General features: G+C 39.6%; 1 protein-coding gene across 3 annotated transcripts in view; it reads right to left on the bottom strand.

Moving 5' to 3' along the window:
* PTPRO (protein tyrosine phosphatase receptor type O) overlaps positions 1 to 25,620 on the bottom strand; it is a 229,889-nt gene that overhangs the window by 90,133 nt on the left and 114,136 nt on the right. For all 3 annotated transcript variants that reach the window (XM_036909013.2, XM_036909009.2, XM_036908994.2), the window contains exon 2: positions 30 to 303. In XM_036909013.2, the coding sequence (XP_036764908.2) occupies positions 30 to 303 (274 nt within the window). The remainder of the gene's footprint in view (positions 1 to 29; positions 304 to 25,620) is intronic.

Below are 25,620 nucleotides of genomic sequence, written 5' to 3'. Positions count from 1 at the left end.
ACAAGGACAATGTTCTACATGATGCTTACTTGTTAACACAGTGACGGATCTGGATGGCTTGATAACCACATTTCCTTTTACCACTACCAGAGTGATTATATAATAAAGGCCATGATAATTGGCCTTAAAGATAACAGGAGGAGGCAAAGTTCCGTTGAATTCCTCAAATTCGAAGAAGTAATTTTTTGATTCACCAGTTATCTTCACAACATACACAGAGGATGGACTCGTGACATCTGAAGCTTCTAATGAGACAACGATGTTATCATCATCTCGGACAGTTACGTGGAATGTTGTAGCATTCTGTTTAAGAAAAGGGAAGAAAAGGAAATGGAAGTCAAGTTTGGATTATTAGCTAGACAATTATACTGAGATAACTTTCCCAGAAGCATGTGAAAAGCATGATTTTGTAAAGAGGAGTAATTAAGTGTTTTACTATACTGGGAAAAGCAGAAAGAGAAGGATTGACCCTCTTGTGACTTATGATCTTCTCAGGCTTTTACTTTTAAGACCTTCTTCCATTGAAAAACTACTTTCAGTTCATGGATTGAGTCATGCAATAAACACAGAATAGACATCATGGAAATGAGTAAATGTAACTCTGGGGTGGAAAATTCCAGGGCAAAATACCTTTGAAACTAAAACCAGTCAAAGGGAGAAATAAAGTTGGAGAAACCTGTTTATTGCTTACAAACAGTCGCCCACTTCTGCTTGCCTGTGTTTCTTGCAACCCGGCTGCAGAAGAAGGGGCCTCACCCAACTTCTCAGGTCCAGATATGCCCTGCTGCCCCTTGTAATTACCTACTGATATGGAGATGGCCTACTTCTCTCCACCTCTTGGAAACACCTATTGATATGGAGATGCACTAAGGCCATGGGAGAGCTTCTGGAAATATTGCAATTTTACCCACAGTAAATAATGAATGAAAGAGAATCATTTTGGCCCTCGATTTCCCAAGAAGTCCTTAGTTTCAGCTTTGCTGGAGAAGCTATGTGGTTTGAGGAAATACTCTATTTTACTTTGGAGGGAGTAACTTTGTGGTAGTCCTCTGAATATTCTAGAAGAATGTTTCAAGGCAATCATTTCCTCTCTCACTTACCACCTATCAGTTCTGGAAGTAAAAGTGTCAGGATCGAGGAGCTGTAATAATCCTCGTCATTAAAGGTTAGTCAGTCTTTAATAAGAGAACTAAGACGCTCTTTGAAGAAAGGACTAGAACAAGGACAGTGGGCTTCTCTGGGAAGGTCAGCAGTTAGTGGACTGAAAACTGTGCTCCGGGTCTCCAGGTAAATGTTTATGGACAGAGTTTGAAAAATCACTTGTGTAGTTAGTTTAAATATTCCTCCCTGATTCTTTCCCACAGGCCACGGCAGAGTGAGTCCTGTGCGCTCTGGTCTCAAACAAGACTCATATACTTTGTACCACTTTCTGCTTTGTTTTTAATTTCTCTTTGGCTGTTTGTGGTCACTAGGGCAACTTATTTTACTGCTCTGTGCCTCACATTCCTCTTCTCTGAAAGCGGGACCAAAAATTGCTGAAACTTGTTAAGGACTTACAAGGACCCAAATACTAAGCTCAGCAGTCTATAAACACAATCATCTCATTTAATATTCATAATGCCCTCATGAGATAGATATTATTATTTTCAATTTTAGTTTTTAGTTGAGAAAATGAGGCTCAGAAAGGTGAAGTCACTTGCCCAGCATCTAGTTTAGACTCTCCACCACTGGTCTGCACAAGTACATAATCTGAGCTCTATTATCATCCCCCATGTCTGCCTGTCTTCCCCTCTTGACTTATTTTCCTAACACTGAGTCTGACACACAGTATAATTGCTAAATGAATGAAAGAATTGCTGATTGCATTAATTAAATCTGGGCATTTACCTCTTAGAATTATCTACTTACTGATTTTTTTTGGTATCTCACATATTGTCAGCAGCCAAATAGAGCACACAATACATATCAGTACCTAAAAGAGACTATATAAAGACCTAAAATTATACTGACATTTTTCTTTTTAAATTTTTTAGAAATACAGTTTTTACAGTGCCTAGCACTTGTCAAGAATATCTGGCCATTAACATAGTTCAATTCCATGTTAACATTTAATAGACTTAACTGTGTTTGTGGTATTCTAACAACACTAGACCCAAAGTTCTGTAAAGGTGGGAACTTTATCTTGTTTTTAGTTGCAACTCTTTCTCTAAGACCAATGCCTGGCATGTGCTAGGTGTTTGGTGATCTGGCCAGTCCTGGTAAGAGTCTGTAATATAGAATAGTCAGTATGGATTGACTTTTTAAATGTCCCTTTATCCACATCATATCTCATCCTTAGACTCATGCACAGGTTTCTAACATTGAGTTCTGTATTTCTGAGAGAAAACATCAAATGCAACCCATTCCATATTGCCAGAGATCCGGGTGAAACTTAAACCAAGCACAGAATACCCAACAGCATTGAAATCTGAATTTTACTCATGATTGATTCTGGAAGCTGATTCACTAAATCAGAAAACAGTAAGTTCACAAACATCAAAATAGGAATTTTTACATGATTACTAATAATTGTTACCAAGGAATTTTAAGAATTTTTGCTCCATGTTTTAATAGCCAATAACTGGAAGTTTTTATGATAATGAAAAGAGGAATACATAGACTCACATTTGTGAAGTGTTTAAGAAATAAAATGTCTAATGTGTCATGATGCTTTGTAGATAGTGAAATCTTCCAGGGAAAGGGACAAATCTTCTGAAATGTAGTGACAGTTTTGGGGATGCTTTTATCAGCTATGAAAATAAGCATCGGCCGTGTGCTTTCAGGTTGCCAAAAATAAATCAGGGTGGGCTAATCAGATTCAGTCAGTGGGATAATGAGGAGTAGGCAGAGGGCCAAGTGAGATCTAGGCAGGGGGCCTAACAGAAATGTCATCTATGCTATTTCTCTCCTCTCTGTCCTGTTTGTTTCGCTTTTCTTGGAACCTGTATTCAGGAGACAATGCTTCAGGCATGCTTCAGGCATGTGATCCCTGCTGAGAAACAGAACAAAAAGTAGCAGAAACTGACCTAATAACCTTCGGCAAGGCAAACACCGATTTATTAGGTGGACAGAGGAACATTTAAACATTTAAAGCTTTTTTTTTTCCTTTGAGACTTTTTTGTTTTGCTGGACTCTGCAGGGAAAATTTTTTCACTGAAATTTCCTTTGCATAACAAAGTTTAATATAGACATTTCTCCAGTGCACCAGCCTCCTTTCACACTTGAGAGAACAGTGGTACATATGCCACCCAGTGAACGGATGTCGCAACAAGGTCTAGGAGCTGCACCACATGGCTCTGGGAATTTCTCTTTCCGGAATTTGAGGCACCAAAAGGGGCCTGAGTGCTGGCTTTGGCAAGGAGTGGGGTACGCTGGAGTCTGGAGCCTGTCCCATAGCGAGTCCTGGGGGAGAGATGCTACTGCAGACAGAGTGGGCAGCATTACAGAGGAGAAAGATACAGGATCAGTTCCTGGGCTGGGCTGCGACAAGGAACAGGATGTGGAGAGCCAAATGTGTAGAGGCACGTCCGTCACATCCCGCAAGTTCTGCTCAGGGAACTGCCTGCCAGCACCACCCCCAGTTTACAGGAGGTGCAAGAATAGCCGCAGGCAGCTAAACAGCCCAGATGTGAGGTCACTGTGGGTGGCACACGGAAGTGAGCCTGTGTATATAAGCTGTGCAAAGATATAAAACGGCGCCACAGGTCTGCCATCAGGGGTCAGTGCAACTCCTGTCGTCCCAAATTTGATTTCTGTGTTTTTCTTGCATCTATCTCTGTGTTTTTCTTCTCTCCAACTGACCCCTCTCGAGTTCTTGGTTCTTGCAGAGCTGGCCTCTGCAAAGTGGAACTGGCCACAAATATGTACCAGCCAGATATCTTAGGGAATCTCCACTGTCCCTGACAAATGTAGCCACATAATCTTTGGATCCACGAATATGGACCAGGCTTGCTGGGCACTTTATACATGTGTTTCTTTTATTCCTTATGACAATCTTCAGAAGTGTTATAATCCCTATTTTATTTGGAGAGGTTAAATAACTTCCTTAAGAATCCAGCAACAGGCTAGGAATCAGAGGGCCTGCCTGTCTGTTCCTTCTCTGCAACCTATTGCCTGGGACAGTTTGGGAAACCCAAGGACCTCTTAACTTCATATTCTTACAGATCATGGTAACTTTGTAAGGATTAAACGGCTTCTATAAAATGCTAACAGTGTAAACTCACTAAATATTAGTTGCCTTTTAAAGGTTATTGTGTTTCAGTTAAGTTTGAATCACTCAGTGACTTTTGAACTATAGCGATTCTATCAGCATTCATTTGATTAACTTCAAAATACTACAGAATTCTGTAATTATGTTCATTGGATATTTTATTCAGAGAACATTGGAGAGCTATCCATTTCCTAATTCAACAATAAGCAGACATTAGCTAAGTGCCCCCTCGGCTCAGACACCATGCTAGGTATTGGCAACAGGCAAGCAAGTAAGACAGGGAACCTGAACTCCAGGAGCCGACTCCAGTGAGAGCAGCGCGCTCAAATGCATCATTATTACACATTGAGAGTGTTAATAGATAGGAACGTTGAAAAATGGTTGTTTGATACCTGTTTTTTTCTGCTGTCTGGAATCCCTTCTCAGGTTGTATCCTCTTCTTTCCCACCATAAAGCCAGTAAGGGCTTCCTGATGGGGATCGCTCATTACGGTGCTTCACTCCCAGGTCAGCACAGGAGATACTTGAACTCAGTGTGGCTGAATCATAGCATCCAGTCCCATCTCCACAGTTACAGGGCTACACACGAGACTAAGCCAGCCACATGCTTACTGTGAAATTTTATAACTGAAATTAGTAGGAAGAAGCTCTTTCTCCTACTTAAAGTATATATGGCTGCAAAGATGGAGAAGTCTGGGCCTAAAATTTCTGCCCCAGGAAGATAGTTCCCTGATGGAGAATCCCTCATTTGGTCTGAGGCCCTGGTCCCAGTCACCCGAAGGCCATTGTGCGGTTTAGTGACATGAATGAATAAATCCCAGTTTATGCTTATGTTGTTCAAGCTAGACTTTGGCTTTGCAGCCAAAGGTCCTGGTCAATGTAAGAGAATTGTTCAGTGCTATAAGAAGGTAGATTAGAGAGCAATTAATTCTGCTTCAGAGGATGGTATAAGGGAGGTTTCAGGGTTGGAAGTGATAATAGGAAGATGCTCAGGAGTTCACCAGGGGAACAAAGGCCAGAAAAGTCATCTGGAGAAGTGGGAAGAGACCCCCCGGTCCTCCAGAGTGGTTAGATAGTGTCAGAGTCTCGGAGGAGAAGGTAGATACCTCAGTGCACTATGTGTCTTGTGAAGGAATTTGAATATTTTCTGAGACCAAAAGAAATGGCTTGTTTTAATTCGGAGAAGTGGCATGATTAGATCCCATTTTTAAAAGACCAATAGAGTTAGGAACATGGCCCAGTGTAGTTAGGAATTGGCCAACTGGGCCCGTCGAAGGCCAGTAGACAGTAAGAAGGCTGTTGGAAGTGTTCAGTTAAGACCTCATGAGTGTCCGAATCAGTACCAGCTGCGCCATATCTGCCTGTGCGACATGCATGACATTATCAGTGCTCCAGCTGGCAACCCAATCAGGAATTAGAGTTATTAGAGAGCATTTTAGAGGGAACAATTAGAATATTCTGCAGGGCTAGGGTTACTGTGTAAGAGGTAAGGGATGCTCACTTCTTTAAAATAGTAATATTAATGATGTCCGGTGCTTATCTAGCACTTACGGCTATGATTCTCTGCAGACGTTATGTAATTAAACCACTTAGCCTCCAGTCCAGCTCTCAGGAAACCTGTTCCAGCAAGACGTTCTTTCCATTCAGCTCTTTCTGAAGATCAAAGTCCGAAAGACAGCCTGATAGGATGGGGGCTCCTCCTGAAACTTTCTTAGAATTGTTCACAACTTCTTAGGGAAATTGTCAGAATAGAATTGGATGTTGATCTCAGAGACCAGGGACCACCTCCCCCAATCTTCCATTATATATTCAAACATTGTTCTGCTATGTCTTGAGCAACAAGCACGTATCAAGAACTATGGAGGACTCTGGGGAGACACTGTATTTGGGAGTAAAGAGGAAGATCGGTCTTCCGTGCCTTTGGTCTTCCTGGCATTGTGTCTGATCAATAATAATAGCAGCGTTGATGATAATGAAGAGGATGAGAGCATCGTAAATGTTAACTTACTTAGGTGTGTTATGTGTTGTCAGAGACTGCTCTGAAGCTCACACAGCAAGTTCTTGCTGAATGCTTGCTGAATGAATACCTTTGCAATCTGCTGTGTAACACCAGACTTCTTTATGTGTGTCTGAAATGTATCTTTTCCAGATCGGGTTCTCTCGGTCTGGTCCACATCCACGCCAGTTCTGCCTCTCATGTTTTACATGCTCAGGTACATTCACTTCTGTCTTTATGATTACATGATACAGAGCCCTCATCTCCCTTGCCTCTTATTTGGTAAAAGAGTCCAAACTCAGATGTCACACAGGTAATATAAACGTGAGAAGCAGTCAAATATAGGAGGACTGCATGATGGAATAGTTAGCAAATGAGAGGGTATATGCACTGTTTAAAAGCACAGTTACAATGAAATCAAGTGATGCTGGACAAAGAAAACGCATTTACAGGCCAGTCTCAGCCCACAGGCTGCCAGATTACAACCCTTGAATTTGTTGCACTGCCATTTCCTTATCAAACAGCTTATCTTTGGACCTGCAGCTTGTGATCCTACGCTATTGGCTCTGCCAAGTTGGAATGTGAAATGGTAACCAAGTTCTGTTACCCAGTAAGTATTAATTTAAAATAAATACAAATGACATTTCCTTATCAAGTGGCTGTGCCTGTATAAAATGACATCTTATTATGTCTATTAATGCAGTCATTATTTCCCGACTTCCAATATGGATTTGGGGTGGAGGCTCGGCAGAAATCTTAATTTAGGAGATTAAACAAAATGCGCTTGAAGAAAGAATTCAACCCGGCATTTTGAAATAGAAAGAAAGTGTTACGCTGCAGATACATGCCAAGATTTTAGGTGATGTGTAAGTTAATAATAATAGCCATATATCACATTTTATATTTTATAAAGCTTTCAAATATATTTTCTCATTGGATCCTCAAAACATGCCATTAGTTATTATTTCACTTTGCAGATAAAAACATTGAAGAGTGAATAAATTAAATGGGTTTCTTAATTATACTATGCTGTATATATTATATATAATATATACTATATATACATTATACTATACTATATATAGTATATTACATATATAATATATAGCACATGATAGTATATTATGGTATATATTTTATAGTACTTATCATGTATTATAATGTGTATTATGTTATTCTATTATAATGTGGAGCTGGCACTCAAGGGAATTCTTTACACATTTTATGGCTCTATTGTGCTACAGTCCCTAGACTGTAAGATCCTAGAGCCAGAATTATTTCCCAAGTGCTATCATTTCACACCTGTTCTTAGCTAGTGCTGAACTCCCTCAGCACAAACCATGCGTTTTTCCTCTAGGTTATGCTTGATAGATGCTCAAAAGCATGGTATCATGAAAAGGGCAATTTTACAGATAGAAATTTTGGAGCTAGGCAGACCTGGGTTCAAATCCCATGTAAGTGACAGTATCTCATTTTAATTCTTTGAGTCTCAGTTGCTTTTTATCCTCAGGCAAATTGTGGAAACACTAAAACCTATTATGACTAGGTTTTTGTGGGGGAAACAAACAAAATTATATATGCACATTACAAGATATTTAGTAGATCCTGCAAAAACAGTAGCTATTTCTTACTACAAAATTTATGATCTACGTTTTCTCATTGACTTTCTTTGGAACATGGACATGGTTGAAGTTGTATCTTTTGAGAACATTATGATTCACATACAGTTCAGTAGCCATTCTGACTTTCAGGCTACTTACTCAGTAACTAGTATTACCCCTTTTTGTAGCATTATGAACAAGAGCAGCCAACATTTCTCTTTCTATTAAGTCCATGTATGACAGCCTGAGCGAACCTGTTTGACTGAAGGTTACCATGGGAACAGCATCTAGGACCTACTGTGCTGAGAAGTTTTAAGACCTGTGAAGCCGTGCCTGGCTGATGATTGACCCGGGAGGAGGTGGGCCCACTATCCAGGCAGCCATGAAATACATTTATTCTGAACAGCTCAATGATCAGGCAAATTCTAAAAAATGCAACGTTTTCCTGGCTTAATGTGTTATGAAAAACAGGGGTTCCTGACAGGTTAATTTTGCCTGTGAAACAGGTATTATTTTCCCAAAATGAGGCACTGGCAGATTTTTATTCCCCATCCCTCTTTTCTAGCCTTACCAGTATTGATCATTTTAAAATGGTTTTACCTTAGAAAGATGCTTGTAAAAATGTGCCTGCCCAACTTTTTGAAAGATAATGTGAAAGATGATGGCACTGAACATTTATTTTAGAATGGCTGAGTTCAGTCACATTTCCCCACAGGCATCAGGTGTCTCTCCAGCTGAGACGCCAGTTAACTAAATCCTGATGATAGCTAACAGAGTGTAGCCTACTTGCCAAACACCTAGTTCACAGCCCGTTTAGGTGGGACCCTTGCGACCTTTAATAAGCACTGCCTTTTAACTCTCCTCTTGAGTTGTTAATATCATCAACAAAATTGTCAGAATTTTAAAGCCAGTAGTTTATTGTGCCCTCCCCCATTGCTGGGATGGAATGGTTTTCCCAGAAGGCTGATCTCTCCATGCTGGATAAATCAAAGACCAGAAATTAAGGGAGATGAAGTGTAATACTTTACGTACATGCTTTGCTCAATGTTTATCTTCATGTAGTTTTAAAAAATTGAGTAACTACTGTATGCTTGGTGCTAAGGACCTGATAGTTAACAAAAGCAATTTGGTCCTGTCCCAGAGTGCTTGGAGTCTACAGCAAAAGAGTGAATATATGCTATTTAAATAATTAAATAATTACAAGTGGGAAAGGCATTGTTAAGAAGTGCATGATGATAAAAGAGCGTCTAGCAGGAGGGTTTAAACTAGAGGAGGTAAGAGTCTCTATAGGTAAGTAAAGGCTACAAAGAGTTGGCCTGATAATGAGTTGGAGAAAGAATAGAATCTATGAAGTACAGTGTATATGAAGAGCTGCACAATGTATTTGAGAAACCAGAAAGACACCAGAATGGCCAGTAGTGGAGACAAGATCACAGCTATTTTGCAGGTCCAGCTAAAAAAGTTGAAGCTTTTTGCTCAAGGCAATGGGAAGCCACTTACAGGTCATTAAGTGGAGGAGTAAAATGACCAGATTTGCATTCTGTAATAGCTGCAAAAAATGTATTGTGTTAACTGTTGGTTCCCAAATTCCTACTGGGGGGAACTTTTAATGGAAAAATACTTGATAATGAACCACTTGGGATTGAAGGGAATGCTCTATCAGTGTGAGCAGAGGAATCTAGGCAAATAAACAAAAACAGACAGCCAAAACAGTATGTAAGTTTCAAAGGAAAGAATGGCTTTATTCCAGAAAGTAAGAGGGAGAGGAAAGAGGGAAGGAGCTAGAAAAATCATGGAGAGAAGAGAGTGCGGGACAGTATGATGCTAGTATATAGAAGGGGTAACCAGCCAGTAGAAATATCTGGATGGCAAGGAGGTCAAAGGGCATTTTAAAACTGGAAATGCCTAATGTTTCATTTGAAGTTAGCATTTTGAATAGTAAACACGTCTCCACCTCTCCAAACCCCAATCTTTACCAATGCTTGCTACACTCACAGATGCCATTGTGAGTGAATTGTTTGTGGGATCTGCTGAAGGGGCTGAGATTCACATCCATGTGTTAGGCACAGAAGTGGTATTTATCGCAAGTTGGCACCCAAGGGAAGATGAGATTGTGAGAATTAAAAAGTTCCCCAAATTGACAAAAATCTCCAGGGGATTTGAATTTCCATCGGAGATGGTAAGTCATTCAAAGCCAATTTCATCTGAGTTTCAAGAGGGCGGAAAGCCCGTTCTGGTTACAGTACAGAGAGCTGGTTGGTGAGGACAGACAGAAAGAAGTAGGTGTGGTTGAAATATTCTAGGAAAGAAATGATGGTGGTCAGGGCCAGGGTGGGGTTAGGAGAGATTTGGAGGGTGTATACCTCAGAATTTAGTAACTTGGATTTGAGTTGGTTGTGAGCTGATTGCACACACTCATCATCCATTCAAAGATGATGATCTCTTATAGGAAAGACTGCAGGTGGGCAGATATTATTAGCAGGGTAGGAAGGGTGATGCATATCCTCAGTTCATTTTGATGCATAATAAGTATGAGATGTTTGTGGGACATCCAAGTGCAAATGCTAAGTACGTGATGGTATATGGGTCCAGAGAGGTCTCAATCTAATATTTGTAAGAGATTGTTTCGGAGATGGTAGCTGGAGTCTTGGAGATACCATAGGGTGGTAATACAACTACTATTATTAATAGAACTTACTTCTATTAAGATTCTACTTTGCACTAAGAACTTTTTAGGCACTACTTCACTTACTCCTCTTAGCAACCTCCTAAAATAGAAACTATTATTTGTATTTTCCAGATTAGCAATTGAGCCTCAGAGAGATTAAGTAACACCCTTAAGGTCACAGAGCCTTTACGTGGTGGAAGCAAGAGTTACATACACGTCCACATTCCTCTTATTCCAAATTCTATGCCTTAACATTGACGTTATACTTCTCTGTTAATTGCCATGAACTGCACTTGAGGTTTGCGCCACAGGCCTTCTTCAGCTTTGCAACCCAGAGGCATGAATGCCATTTAAAAATCACCCATCTTCATTCTTACTCATGCGTTCATTACAGGGCATTTGGCTGTTGTGGAAAGAGTGAAGTCTTAAAGGCAAAAAGAGTTGAGTATGAAGATCAGTTCCACAACACACAGACCTCTCTCAAACTTAATTTCCTCATTTATAAAGTGGGTAAAGAATGCCTACCTTACAAGGCTGTTATAAGATCAAAAATTTTTTAATGTAGTCAAGATACTTGCCATATTTTAAGCTTTGTGCATACTAAGTGCTTAATTTTGATGGTTTAAGAGTGGAAATTAAACTTCCTGAATCTGGCTAATCTCTTTTAGTTCCATTGAAAAGCTTTTTCTGATTATCACAAGAAACCTAACAGACAATGAAAGGGATTTAAGCTTTTCCCCTGCATAAGGACCCTCAACATCACAATGAAACTAAAATAGTAATTGTGCCAATATTTAAAGTGCATTTTTCAGGAACAAATGGTGGCTCAGATTTGCTGTTATTTGAACTAGTGACAGACATAATTCAATTAGAAATATTTTTTGTTGTTGTCCTATTAAAATAGCCTCTAGACTAGTCTAACTCTCCTATTTCTCCCTTCTTCAAAATACTGAAATACAAACAGTAATAGAATTGAGAAGTTACAGGATCTTCATAAGATAAAAGGATTATGAAAACAGGATTATGAAGAGTAAGGAGCATAAAATTTAGGGTAAAACTTTTTACTTATTAGATAGTTGGACACAAGCATATTTTATAGCCCCTCTGAGACAGTTTCGCATCTGTAAAAAGGGGTTAAAACTTCTTTCAAGCATACTTTGTAATGACTTATTGGTTAATGTTTGTAAACTGCCTGGCAGATCTAGGTACATTCTAAATGCAAAAAAATAAAAATAGAGGGGGCGGAAGATGGCGGCGTGAGTAGAGCAGCGGAAATCTCCTCCCAAAACAACATATATCTATGAAAATATAACAAAGACAACCCTTCCTAGAATAAAGACCAGAGGACACAGGACAATATCCAGACCACATCCGCACCTGAGAGAACCCAGCGCCTCGCGAAGGGGGTAAGATACAAGCCCCGGCCCCGCGGGAGCCGAGCGCCCCTCCCCCCAGCTCCCGGCGGGAGAAGACCAGGCAGAGCGGGAGGGAGACGGAGCCCAGGGCTGCCGAACACCCAGCCCCAGCCATCCGGGCCAGAGTGCAGGGCGCTCGATACTAGAAAAACAGGGCAGCAAGAACAGTGAGCAGGCACCGGAGGCCGGGCGCCAGAGGACATAAGAAAAGCAAGCGAACAATTTTTTTTTTTTTTTTTTTGCTGTTTTGTTTTGGCTAGCGCTTTTTGGAAGTCTTAAAGGGATAGGGACCCCAACACTAGGGAAACAGGGCAGCAAGACCAGTGAGCAAATGCCTGAGGCTGGCGATGGAGAATAAAGAAAAACGAGCAGCCACCATTTTTTTTTTTTTTAATTAAAAAAATTTTTTTTTTCTTTTTTTTTTCTTGGTCGTTGTTTTGTTTTGGCAGGTGCTTTTAGGAAGTCTTAAAGGGGCAGGGCGGGACACTTAATCCAGAGGTAGGGAAAGCGGGGATCTCTGGGCACCCTAACCCCTGGGCTGCAGGGAGCAGGGAGGCCCCTTATGGAGATAAATAGCCTCCCAGCAGCTCCTGCTCCAACGCGACTCCACCATTTTGGAGTAGCTGCCCGAGCCAGGCGGCGCCCACAGCAACAGCGGAGATTAACTCCATAGCAGCTGGGCAGGAAGCAGAAGCCCTGTCTGCACGCAGCTGCCCAGCACAAGCCACTAGAGGTCGCTGTTCTCCCAGGAGAGGAGGGCCACAAACCAACAAGAAGGGAAGTTCTTCCAGCCGTCACTCGTCCCAGCTCTGCAAACTATTCCTATCACCATGAAAAGGCAAAGTTACAGGCAGACAAAGATCACAGAGACAACACCAGAGAAGGAGACAGACCTAACCAGTCTTCCTGACAAAGAATTCAAAATAAGAATCATAAACATGCTGACAGAGATGCAGAGAAATACGCAAGAGAAATGGGATGAAGTCCGGAGGGAGATCACAGATGCCAGCAAGGAGATCACAGAAATGAAACAAACTCTGGAAGGGTTTATAAGCAGAATGGATAGAATGCATGAGGCCATTGATGGAATTGAAACCAGAGAACAGGAACGCATAGAAGCTGACATAGAGAGAGGTAAAAGGATCTCCAGGAATGAAACAATATTAAGAGAACTGTGTGACCAATCCAAAAGGAACAATATCCGTATTATAGGGGTTCAAGAAGAAGAAGAGAGAGGAAAAGAGATGGAAAGTATCTTAGAAGAAATAATTGATGAAAACTTCCCCAGACTGGGGGAGGAAATAATCGAACAGACCATGGAAATACACAGAACCCCAACAGAAAGGATCCAAGGACGACAACACCAAGACACATAATAATTAAAATGGCAGAGAGGGGCGGAAGATGGCGGCGTGAGTAGAGCAGCGGAAATCTCCTCCCAAAACAACATGTATCTATGAAAATATAACAAAGACAACCCTTCCTAGAATAAAGATCAGAGGACACAGGACAATATCCAGACCACATCCGCACCTGAGAGAACCCAGCGCCTCGCGAAGGGGGTAAGATACAAGCCCCGGCCCCGCGGGAGCCGAGCGCCCCTCCCCCCAGCTCCCGGCGGGAGAAGAGCAGGCAGAGCGGGAGGGAGACGGAGCCCAGGACTGCCGAACACCCAGCCCCCGCCATCCGGGCCAGAGTGCAGGGCCCTCGATACTGGGAAAACAGGGCAGCAAGAACAGTGAGCAGGCACTGGAGGCTGGGCGACAGAGGACATAAGAAAAGCGCGCGACCATTTTTTTTTTTTTTTGCTTTTTTGCTGTTTTGTATTGGCGAGCGCTTTTTGGAAGTCTTAAAGGGACAGGGACCCCAATACTAGGGAAACAAGGCAGAAAGACCGGTGAGCAGAGGCCTGAGGCTGGCACCGGAGAATAAAGAAAAACAAACGACCACCATTTTTTTTTTAATTAAAAATTTTTTTTTTTTTTAATTAAAAAAATTTTTTTTCTTGTTTTTTTTTTTTGTGGTCGTTGTTTTGTTTTGGCGGGTGCTTTTTGGAAGTCTTAAAGGGGCAGGGCGGGTCACTTAATCCAGAGGTAGGGAATCCGGGATCTCTGGGCACTCTAACCCCTGGGCTGCAGGGAGCAGGGAGGCCCCTTACGGAGATAAATAGCCTCCCAGCAGCTCCTGCTCCAACGCGACTCCACCATTTTGGAGCAGCTGCCCGAGCCAGGCCACGCCCACAGCAACAGCGGAGATTAACTCCATATTAGCCGGGCAGGAAGCAGAAACCCTGTCTGCGCGCAGCTGCGCAGCACAAGCCACTAGAGGCCGCTGTTCTCCCAGGAGAGGAGGGCCACAAACCAACAAGAAAGGAAGTCCTTCCAGCCGTCACTCGTCCCAGTTCTGCAGACTATTCCTATCACCATGAAAAGGCAAAGCTACAGGCAGACAAAGATCACAGAGACAACACCAGAGAAGGAGACAGACCTAACCAGTCTTCCTGACAAAGAATTCAAAATAAGAATCATAAACATGCTGACAGAGATGCAGAGAAATACGCAAGAAAAATGGGATGAAGTCCGGAAAGAGATCACAGATGCCAGAAAGGAGATCGCAGAAATGAAACAAACTCTGGAAGGGTTTATAAGCAGAATGGATAGAATGCAAGAGGCCATTGATGGAATTGAAATCAGAGAACAGGAACGCATAGAAGCTGACATAGAGAGAGACAAAAGGATCTCCAGGAATGAAACAATATTAAGAGAACTGTGTGACCAATCTAAAAGGAACAATATCCGTATTATAGGGGTCCCAGAAGAAGAAGAGAGAGGAAAAGAGATGGAAAGTATCTTAGAAGAAATAATTGCTGAAAACTTCCCCACACTGGGGGAGGAAGTAATCGAACGGAAATACACAGAACCCCCAACAGAAAGGATCCAAGAAGGGCAACACCAAGACACATAATAATTAAAATGGCAAAGATCAAGGACAAGGAAAGAGTGTTAAAGGCAGCTAGAGAGAAAAAGGTCACCTATAAAGGGAAACCCATCAGACTAACGTCAGATTTCTCAACAGAAACCCTACAGGCCAGAAGAGAATGGCATGATATATTTAATACAATGAAACAGAAGGGCCTTGAACCAAGGATACTGTATCCAGCACGACTATCATTCAAATATGACGGTGGGATTAAACAATTCCCAGACAAACAAAAGCTGAGGGAATTTGCTTTCCACAAACCACCTCCACAGAACATCTTACAGGGACTGCTCTAGATGGGAGCACTCCTAGAAGGAGCACAGCACAAAACACCCAACATATGAAGAATCGAGGAGGAGGAACAAGAAGGGAGAGAAGAAAAGAATCTCCAGACAGTGTATATAACAGCTCAATAAGCGAGCTAAGTTAGGCAGTAAGATACTAAAGAGGCTAACCTTGAACCTTTGGTAACCACGAATTTAAAGCCTGCAATGGCAATAAGTACATATCTTTCAATAGTCACCCTAAATGTTAATGAGTTGAATGCAGCAATCAAAAGACACAGAGTAACAGAATGGATAAAAAAGCAAGACCCATCTATATGCTGCTTACAAGAAACTCACCTCAAACCCAAAGACATGTACAGACTAAAAGTCAAGGGATGGAAAAACATATTTCAAGCAAACAACAGTGAGAAGAAAGCAGGGGTTGCAGTACTAATATCAGACAAAATAGACTTCAAAACAAAGAAAGTAACAAGAGATAAAGAAGGACACTACATAATGATAAAGGGCTCAGTCAAACAAGAGGATATAACCATTCTAAATATATATGCACCCAACACAGGAGGACCAGCATATGTGAAACAAATACTAACAGAACTAAAGGGGGATATAGACTGCAATGCATTCATTCTAGGAGACTTCAACACACCACTCACCCCAAAGGATAGATCCACTGGGCAGAAAATAAGTAAGGACACGGAAGCACTGAACAACACAGTAGAGCAGATGGACCTAATAGACATCTATAGAACTCTACATCCAAAAGCAGCAGGATATACATTCTTCTCAAGTGCACATGGAACATTCTCCAGAATAGACCACATACTAGGCCACAAAAAGAGCCTCAGAAAATTCCAAAAAATTGAAATCCTACCAACCAACTTTTCAGACCACAAAGGCATAAAACTAGAAATAAACTGTACAAAGAAAGCAAAGAGGCTCACAAACACATGGAGGATTAACAACACGCTCCTAAATAATCAATGGATCAATGACCAAATCAAAATGGAGATCCAGCAATATATGGAAACAAATGAGAACAACAACACTAAGCCCCAACTTCTGTGGGACACAGCAAAAGCAGTCTTAAGAGGAAAGTATATAGCAATCCAAGCATATTTAAAAAAGGAAGAGCAATCCCAAATGAATGGTCTAATGTCACAATTATCGAAATTGGAAAAAGAAGAACAGATGAGGCCTAAGGTCAGCAGAAGGAGGGACATAATAAAGATTAGAGAAGAAATAAATAAAATTGAGAAGAATAAAACAATAGCAAAATTCAATGAAACGAAGAGCTGGTTCTTCGAGAAAATAAACAAAATAGATAAGCCTCTAGCCAGACTTATTAAGAAGAAAAGAGAGTCAACACAAATCAACAGTATCAGAAACGAGAAAGGAAAAATCACGACGGACCCCACAGAAATGCAAAGAATTATTGGAGAATACTATGAAAACCTATATGCTAACAAGCTGGGAAACCTAGGAGAAATGGACAACTTCCTAGAAAAATATAACCTTCCAAGATGGACCCAAGAAGAAACCGAAAATCTAAACAGACCAATTACCAGCAACGAAATTGAAGAGGTAATCAAAAAACTTCCAAAGAACAAAACCCCCGGCCAGATGGATTTACCTCGGAATTTTATCAGACATACAGGGAAGACATAATACCCATTCTCCTTAAAGTTTTCCAAGAAATAGAAGAGGAGGGGATACTCCCAAACTCATTCTATGAAGCCAACATCACCCTAATACCAAAACCAGGCAAAGACCCCACCAAAAAAGAAAACTACAGACCAATATCCCTGATGAATGTAGATGCAAAAATACTCAACAAAATATTAGCAAACTGAATTCAAAAATACATCAAAAGGATCATACACCATGACCAAGTGGGATTCATACCAGGGATGCAATGATGGTACAACATTCGAAAGTCCATCAACATCATCCACCACATCAACAAAAAGAAAGACAAAAACCACATGATCATCTCCATAGATGCTGAAAAAGCATTTGACAAAGTTCAACATCCATTCATGTTAAAAACTCTCAGCAAAATGGGAATAGAGGGCAAGTACCTCAACATAATAAAGGCCATCTATGATAAACCCACAGCCAACATTATATTGAACAGCGAGAAGCTGAAAGCATTTCCGCTGAGATCGGGAACTAGACAGGGATGCCCACTCTCTCCACTGTTATTTAACATAGTACTGGAGGTCCTAGCTACGGCAATCAGACAAAATAAAGAAATACAAGGAATCCAGATTGGTAAAGAAGAAGTTAAACTGTCACTATTTGCAGATGACATGATACTGTACATAAAAAACCCTAAAGACTTCACCCCAAAACTACTAGAACTGATATCGGAATACAGCAAAGTTGCAGGATACAAAATCAACACACAGAAATCTGTGGCTTTCCTATATACTAACAATGAACCAACAGAAAGAGAAATCAGGAAAACAACTCCATTCACAATTGCATCAAAAAAAATAAAATACCTAGGAATAAACCTAACCAAAGAAGTGAAAGACTTATACTCTGAAAACTACAAGTCACTCTTAAGAGAAATTAAAGGGGACACTAACAGATGGAAACTCATCCCATGCTCGTGGCTAGGAAGAATTAATATCGTTAAAATGGCCATCCTGCCCAAAGCAATATACAGATTTGATGCAATCCCTATGAAACTACCAGCAACATTCTTCAATGAACTGGAACAAACAATTCAAAAATTCATATGGAAACACCAAAGACCCCGAATAGCCAAAGCAATCCTGAGAAAGAAGAATAAAGTAGGGGGGATCTCACTCCCCAACTTCAAGCTCTACTATAGAGCCATAGTAATCAAGACAATTTGGTACTGGCACAAGAACAGAGCCACAGACCAATGGAACAGACTAGAGAATCCAGTCATCAACCCAGACATATATGGTCAATTAATATTTGATAAAGGAGCTATGGACATACAATGGCAAAATGACAGTCTCTTCAACAGGTGGTGCTGGCAAAACTGGACAGCTACATGTAGGAGAATGAAACTGGACCATTGTCTAACCCCATATACAAAAGTAAACTCAAAATGGATCAAAGACCTGAATGTAAGCCATGAAACCATTAAACTCTTGGAAGAAAACATAGGCACAAACCTCTTAGACATAAACATGAGTGACCTCTTCTTGAACATATCTCCCCGGGCAAGGAAAACAACAGCAAAAATGAGTAAGTGGGACTATATTAAGCTGAAAAGCTTCTGTACAGCAAAAGACACCATCAATAGAACAAGAAGGATCCCTACAGTATGGGAGAATATATTTGAAAATGACACATCCGATAAAGGCTTGACGTCCAGAATATATAAGTAGCTCTCACGCCTCAACAAACAAAAAACAAATAACCCAATTAAAAAATGGGCAGAGGAACTGAAGAGACAGTTCTCCAAAAAAGAAATACTGATGGCCAACAGACACATGAAAAGATGCTCCACATCGCTAATTATCAGAGAAATGCAAATTAAAACTACAATGAGGTATCACCTCACACCAGTAAGGATGGCTGCCATCCAAAAGACAAACAACAGCAAATGTTGGCGAGGCTGTGGAGAAAGGGGAACCCTCCTACACTGCTGGTGGGAATGTAAGTTAGTTCAACCATTGTGGAAAGCAGTATGGAGGTACATCAAAATGCTCAAAACAGACTTACCATTTGACCCAGGAATTCCACTCCTAGGAATTTAACCTAAGAACGCAGCAATCAAGTTTGAGAAAGACAGATGCACCCCTATGTTTATTGCTGCACTATTTACAATAGCCAAGAATTGGAAGCAACCTAAATGTCCATCAATAGATGAATGGATAAAGAAGATGTGGTACATATACACAATGGAATACTACTCAGCCATAAGAAAAGGGCAAATCCAATCATTTGCAGCAACATGGATGGAGCTGGAGGGTATTATGCTCAGTGAAACAAGCCAAGCGGAGAAAGAGAAATACCAAATGATTTCACTTATCTGTGGAATATAAGAACAAAGGAAAAACTGAAGGAACAAAACAGCAGCAGAATCACAGAACTCAAGAATGGACTAACAGGTACCAAAGGGAAAGGAACTGGGGAGGATGGGTGGGTAGGGAGGGATAAGGGGGGGAGAAGTAGGGGGGTATTAAGATTAACATGCATGGGGGGGTAGGAGAAAAGGGAGGGCTATACAACACAGAGAAGGCAAGTAGTGATTCTACAACATTTTGCTATGCTGATGGACAGTGACTGTAAAGGGGTTTATAGGGGAGAGCCTAGTAAGCATAATATTCGTCATGTAAGTGTAGATTAGTGATAGAAAAAAAAAAAAAAAAAGGGCAGTTTCTGTGTGGTAACCTCCAACGAGTTCTACACAAGGGTATAAAGGGCATATAAAAGTGTAGGCAAAGGGTCTGTTTGTGTTTATACAGAGGATCAAAGCCTAATTGGGCTACCCCGAAAATGAACTAAGATATGATATGAAAAAGAACTTCCAACATCTGCACTCTCTGGAAGACTCATGCCAGAAGATGATCATCAAAAAACCCCAACAAAGATCTATGCACTGCTACAGCTGTAGATGCACTCATCCCACCAGTTCCTGGACTTGCCATGGGAATGAGGAAGGAGATATCTAAGCTGGCCTGTGCATACAGTAAAACAACAAAATTGGACTGGATCTATACTGTTGGAACTCAACCAAGAATTTGGAGAAGTGCAAATTGTCGCGCTCCAAAGTCTTACAACTACAAACTATTTACTGTTAAAAGAACATATGGCATGTGAACAATCCCCAGGAATGGGTTGTTTTAATTTGTCTGATTTCTCTCAGACTGTTCAAGTTCAGTTGGACAATATCCACCATATCATAGATTTCACAAATCATTCACAAATGCCTAAGGTGCCTAACTGGTTTTCTTGGTTTCACTGCAGATGGCTGGTAATTACAGATATGCTTTGGTTATGTAACTATACTCCTATTATGTTAATGTGTGTGTGCAATTTAAGTAGTAGCTTAAAACCTGTACATGCTGAAGTTACTCTACAAGAAGATATATCAAAGAAATAATCAATCTTCCCATGTTTTCTTCTGCCTGCTGCTTCTATAGCTTTTCTTCTTCCTTCCTAATTACAACCCTTAAATAGAATTCGTGCCTCATATCAAATTTACCGAGTATCATAATTCTTCCAAGTGGTAAAGATACCTCAAGACAAATGCTGGGCATAGAAGCCACAGGGCATAAATATGCAAAGAAGTAAAAAGCTAACTTTTTCAAACAATAAGGCTTCTCTCTCACTTACCAACTTCACATTTCCCTGTATGGCCCCGGAAGATGACTGGTTAGCCAGAGACGGGTAAGATTCCTCAAGGGAGGAACAACCTAAGACAGGCACAGTCGCAGGGGGGCCATCAGGTGAGAAATTGGGGATCAACAGAGGTGAGGCTTAGAACCTCACCCCCCCTGTTCTGAGAGAAATCTTCTGCATACATGGATGTTTTATTGCCCTTGTCTAGCTTGGATTAACACATAGTCTACAGGCACACACTTGATCATCTACATTTGCTCTCTTACAACACCAAACTATGTTTTCTACCTTTATCTTGTATCTACCTACCACTTCAGCATTTTATTAAAAATAATAATAATAAAGAGAGAAATGTGGTATCCACATATAAATCAAGTACAAAAATCAAATGAGTATTCATATTTGAACTGTTTATAGTTCATAATGCATGAGCAAAACCAAAAGTTTCTGTGATGACTGCCCTTGTACTGTTCACTATGTAACTTATTCACTATGTAAGAATTTGTTCTCCATGTAAGAACTTGTTTGTTATGCCTCAGAAGATTGGAGACTGACGAAAATTAAGCTTGGGGTGGATTAATGATTGTGCATTGAGCATTGACCCCTCTATACAGAACTTTATTGTTGTTAACAACCATTTAATCAATAAATATGAGAGATGCGCTCACAAAAAAAAAAAAAAAAAAAAAAAAGTACACACTTCCAATGGTAAAATAAATAAGTAACCGGGATGTAATGTATAGCATAAGGAATATAGTCAAAATATTGTAACAACTTGGTATGGTGATAGCTGGTACATAGAATTGTCATGTATATAAATGTTGAATCACTACGTTGTACACCTGAAACTAATGTAATGTAATACTGTGCGTCAACTACCCTTCAATAAAAAATACTTATCTACAAAAAAGAAAAAAAAAAAAAAGGACACGACAACTAAATGAAACATGTTTTCTGAATTGGATCTTAAACCAGAAAATAACAACTTTTTCTTCATTAAATACAAATCACATTAGTAAGACAATTTGAGAAATCTGAGTAAGGTTTTATTGTTTTTGTAATACTACTGGATTGATGGTTATATAAATGGCTACATATAAAATTCACTGATAATAATTACAAAAATAAATAAATAAATAAATAAATAAAAGGTACAGTTCTCATCATGAATGATTGTGAGTATTCTGGGTTTAAACACTTGGGGGAAAATGTCACTGAGCTTATTATTCACTATTAAATAAGAACCAGATTCTCTAGCCTGACACTCAACCCTCCACAATCTATCCCCAATTTACTTTCCCAGTTTATCTGTCACTACTTCTCTGTCATGAACTCCATGATCACCATGAACTAGTCAAACTCCCCACCCCACATGCCCCAGCCACCTTCCTGGCTTTGTGGTTCTATTTATGTATTCCTTCTGCCTGAAATATCCCTTTCCCCCCTTCAGATATCCAATTCATCTGGTGCTGTATTTCTACCAAACTGCACGTTCTTTGAGAAGACTTCATGACCACTGCAGAAAGAATCAATCTCCTTCTTCCCGTAATCCCACAGCCCTCTGTCTAAGTAAATCTTTCCCAGGACACATAACTCTGTACATGGGATCATACAAACCTAGTAACAAGCTGAATGCTCTTACAGCAAGAGATGGAAAGAATTTTAAATGGATCTTATCTTAGATACTGCTTATCAAGATGTTATCGTGATCCTGCTATTCTCACAGTGAAGTATTTACAGCATCTACTTAAACCATTGGAAGTTACCATTTTGTATATTCATCTTCATTTCACAGTATTAACTTTAAAGTGTTACCATTTCTTACCTTCCATGAGTAATATGTTCATCCAGCACTGATGCTATTTTGAATTACAAGAAGGCTGGAACAACAATCTGATATTTATGTTTTATAAATGAGGCTCAAAAATATCTTTGTCTTTGGGAACAGCTGTAAAAAGACAGTATGCAATTTACTGCACCGAGTGAAAGGCCTCCATTCTTTGGGAAACGATGGCATTCATATAAATCATTTGGTGATATTTGGTAAGGAAATATCATTACTTTGACTTGACATACTGCATTAGTTGTTCATTGGTATTCCATTATTAAATATTTTCTTATTGCCCTGTACAATATGTGCTTAAAAAGGTAAAAATTAACAATGTTTGCATCATTCAAATAATTTTAAAAAGTGGTTTTTACCATTAGAAAGTTTTGATAGTACAGCATCTAACAGCAATGGTGAAGTATTTTCATAGGATTCTTTACAGAAATGTTTAAATCTCTTTGCACACCTTTGCCTATTACCTTATAGTTTCTATTCTGAAAGGCAGCAGCTTATCTTGGTGGCCTGACACAATTACCTTATGCCAATTTATAATATTCTACACCATTTATGTTAAGGAAAAGATCCTTATTTATAATACTTTTATTCAATTCATAATAAAGACTTTAAGAAAGTCGTAGCATGCAATATTTTCACCAATGGCTGAGGGTGGGATCCATATGATTTCTAAAACCAGTATCAATGAGCTTTAAGTTCTGGAACATGACTTTCTTATCTTGAATACCCTGAAATACAATACTTACAATTAATACTAATTTTTCATTACTTAGTTTACTAACTACTAAATTTCTATTTCCTTTTCCCTGAATAATATTTGCTTTCTCCCTTCCTCTGCACTTCTTTTTTTTTCTTCCATTTCCCCCTCTCTCCGAATTGCTTCTCATGTTTTGCTTTGTGCATTTTGGTCAACTCTCCATATAAATTTCCTGGTAGATTTTAACCTCCTAAAGACAGAGAATCAGATCTCACTTATTAACTGTCACAGAATCTAACACAGTACTTTGCTCTTGAGAACTTAATAAATATTATTAAATTTAAATCATTCATCCATCCATCCATCCATCCATCCATCCATCTTTCCTACATTTATTGAGCCTTTAATCACATATTCTTACTGTCTCTGCCTAGCCCATTCATGTGTGTCAGTGTTTATTATTACAGCTCAGTTTTGGGATTAGTAAAGCAGAATAATGTCACTGTATTATAGAAGTAAAAGAATAGTTAGCCAAACAAAGAGATGTTAAGGAAAGAGGCAAAGAGGTAAGTGGAGAGAAAGAGGGAATTGGATGAAAATTAAAGATGAATATAGGGAAAGAGTCGGTAGGAGACAATGAAAAAACCTTGTGAATTGGGACTAAGTGTGATAGTGAACAATACAACAGACAGACAATACCACAAAGACTGACATTTTGCATTTTGCTGGTTAAGTTTTACCTATTATTTAATACTTGACAGAGAACAAAAATCAAACTAGATTTTTATTGCTATTTCAATTATTTCCTTATCCACTGCCCACCTTCCTTTTTTCTTCTATGACTATATTATGATTCATTTCTGAATTACAGAGAATATATTCTTAAATATTCATAAACTATTAATAAATCATATGTTACTATGGGAACTAACAGATTTAATTGTCTAACTGCCCATGCAGAGGCCACCCATCCACTTGGCTGAGATGGTGCCATGGAGATTTAAATACTGGATGGAGACTAAACTTTAGGACCTTTTTCAATAAATAACTTGGAAGAGTTACAAATTAATTAAAGCTGAACCTATGAGTAATTTCTAAGAATATTAAGAAATGCTTGCTACATTTCCTTTTAGGTCAGAAGTATCGAGGATCTGTTTTCTTCAAAACGAAAATTTCTCCGAAGCATTTTCTATTAGCTTAAGTTTCAAGGAAACAAAGTATGGAACACTTACTGGAAGAATTTAATAATAGTTTATGATAATTCAATATAGTATTCCAAATCTATTGTTGCACAATTTATAATAAATATGATTAATTATATATACAAAGTACATAACAATATGATTATCTATTTCATTGAAATGAAATACCATTAACTTGATGCATTTGTTTAGCTGATTAATGTGTCTACTTTGTATTCCCTTTTAAAATGAGAAAGACATTTTTAGTTATCAGGTAGTAATAATTAAGTCCACACTAACTGCTATAATTAAAGAAAGAGAAGAATGATAACAATAGAAATAGCTAGCAGATATTAAATACCTAGTATATGCTAAGGTTTGCTCTAGAGGTCTTAAAGTAATTATGCCTAATCCTTAAAACAATATTTAGAGTTTATTATTTTTTTTCAATAACTGGGAAGTAGAAGATGAGGAATACAAATAGGAGTAATTCAAACAATAATTTGTGGCCTTGCCTTGTTATAAGATGGCAGAGTGGGACTGCACAGTAAAAGCCTTCTACGTACACACTAAGGACACAACTACAGCAAATAAAACTAAGCCTAAAAATGACTTGAAGACTGCAGAACAGGCCACCTACACCTGGTGAAACAGAGAGGACCACGTGGAGGAGGGCAAAGGAGTAGAACCGTGATCAGCTGGGATCCAAGCCCTTTCCCCATCCCAGCCTGCAAGTGGTGGAAGGGAGAGGAACACAAATAAACACTGGAGCAAGACTGATCTGGGCTTTGCAGTGGTGAAGGAGACAAGGGGGCCCTACTAGGGAAGTATTGATTGAGCCCCAAATGTTCAGAGTGGGGACGAGCCTTGGAGATTATGTTGTCCAAACCCCTTAATGCAGATGAGGAAGCCCTGGGCCCAGAGGTGGGAAGGGGCCTGCCTAAGGTTATCAGGCTGGTTAGAAGAAGACTTGTATTAAATGTTGGTCTTCCTGTACCCACTCCAGTGGCATTCCCATGACAATGTTTGGTCCTACCAGATCAACTGATTTTTCCCTTTCTGCCATAAGAAATACAGCTTACTTAGGTGGGCTTTCTGTACATGCTATAGAGGTACAGGACAAATTTGGCTCTTAGATGAAAGATCAGGGTGGTGGAAGCTATGGTTATAAACAAGTGGCTGCTTTCCAAGATGCTGCCTTCAGAGTTTGTCATTTTTTGATAACAAATGAACAAATTAAAAACCAAAAATGAGAAATTAAGAGTTTTTTCACTGCCTTAGTTACACACATAGTGAAATTATTATATTACAAGAGAAGTATCTTAAATGCATATGGCCCTTTAGGGCTTTTCAAACTTAAAAGTCCTATGAATGCAG

The sequence above is a fragment of the Manis pentadactyla genome, chromosome 14 (assembly GCF_030020395.1).
Source record: "Manis pentadactyla isolate mManPen7 chromosome 14, mManPen7.hap1, whole genome shotgun sequence".
Taxonomy (NCBI): Eukaryota; Metazoa; Chordata; class Mammalia; order Pholidota; family Manidae; genus Manis; species Manis pentadactyla.
Note: the sequence above shows the minus strand (reverse complement) of the source record. Positions and strands in the feature narration are given on the sequence as shown.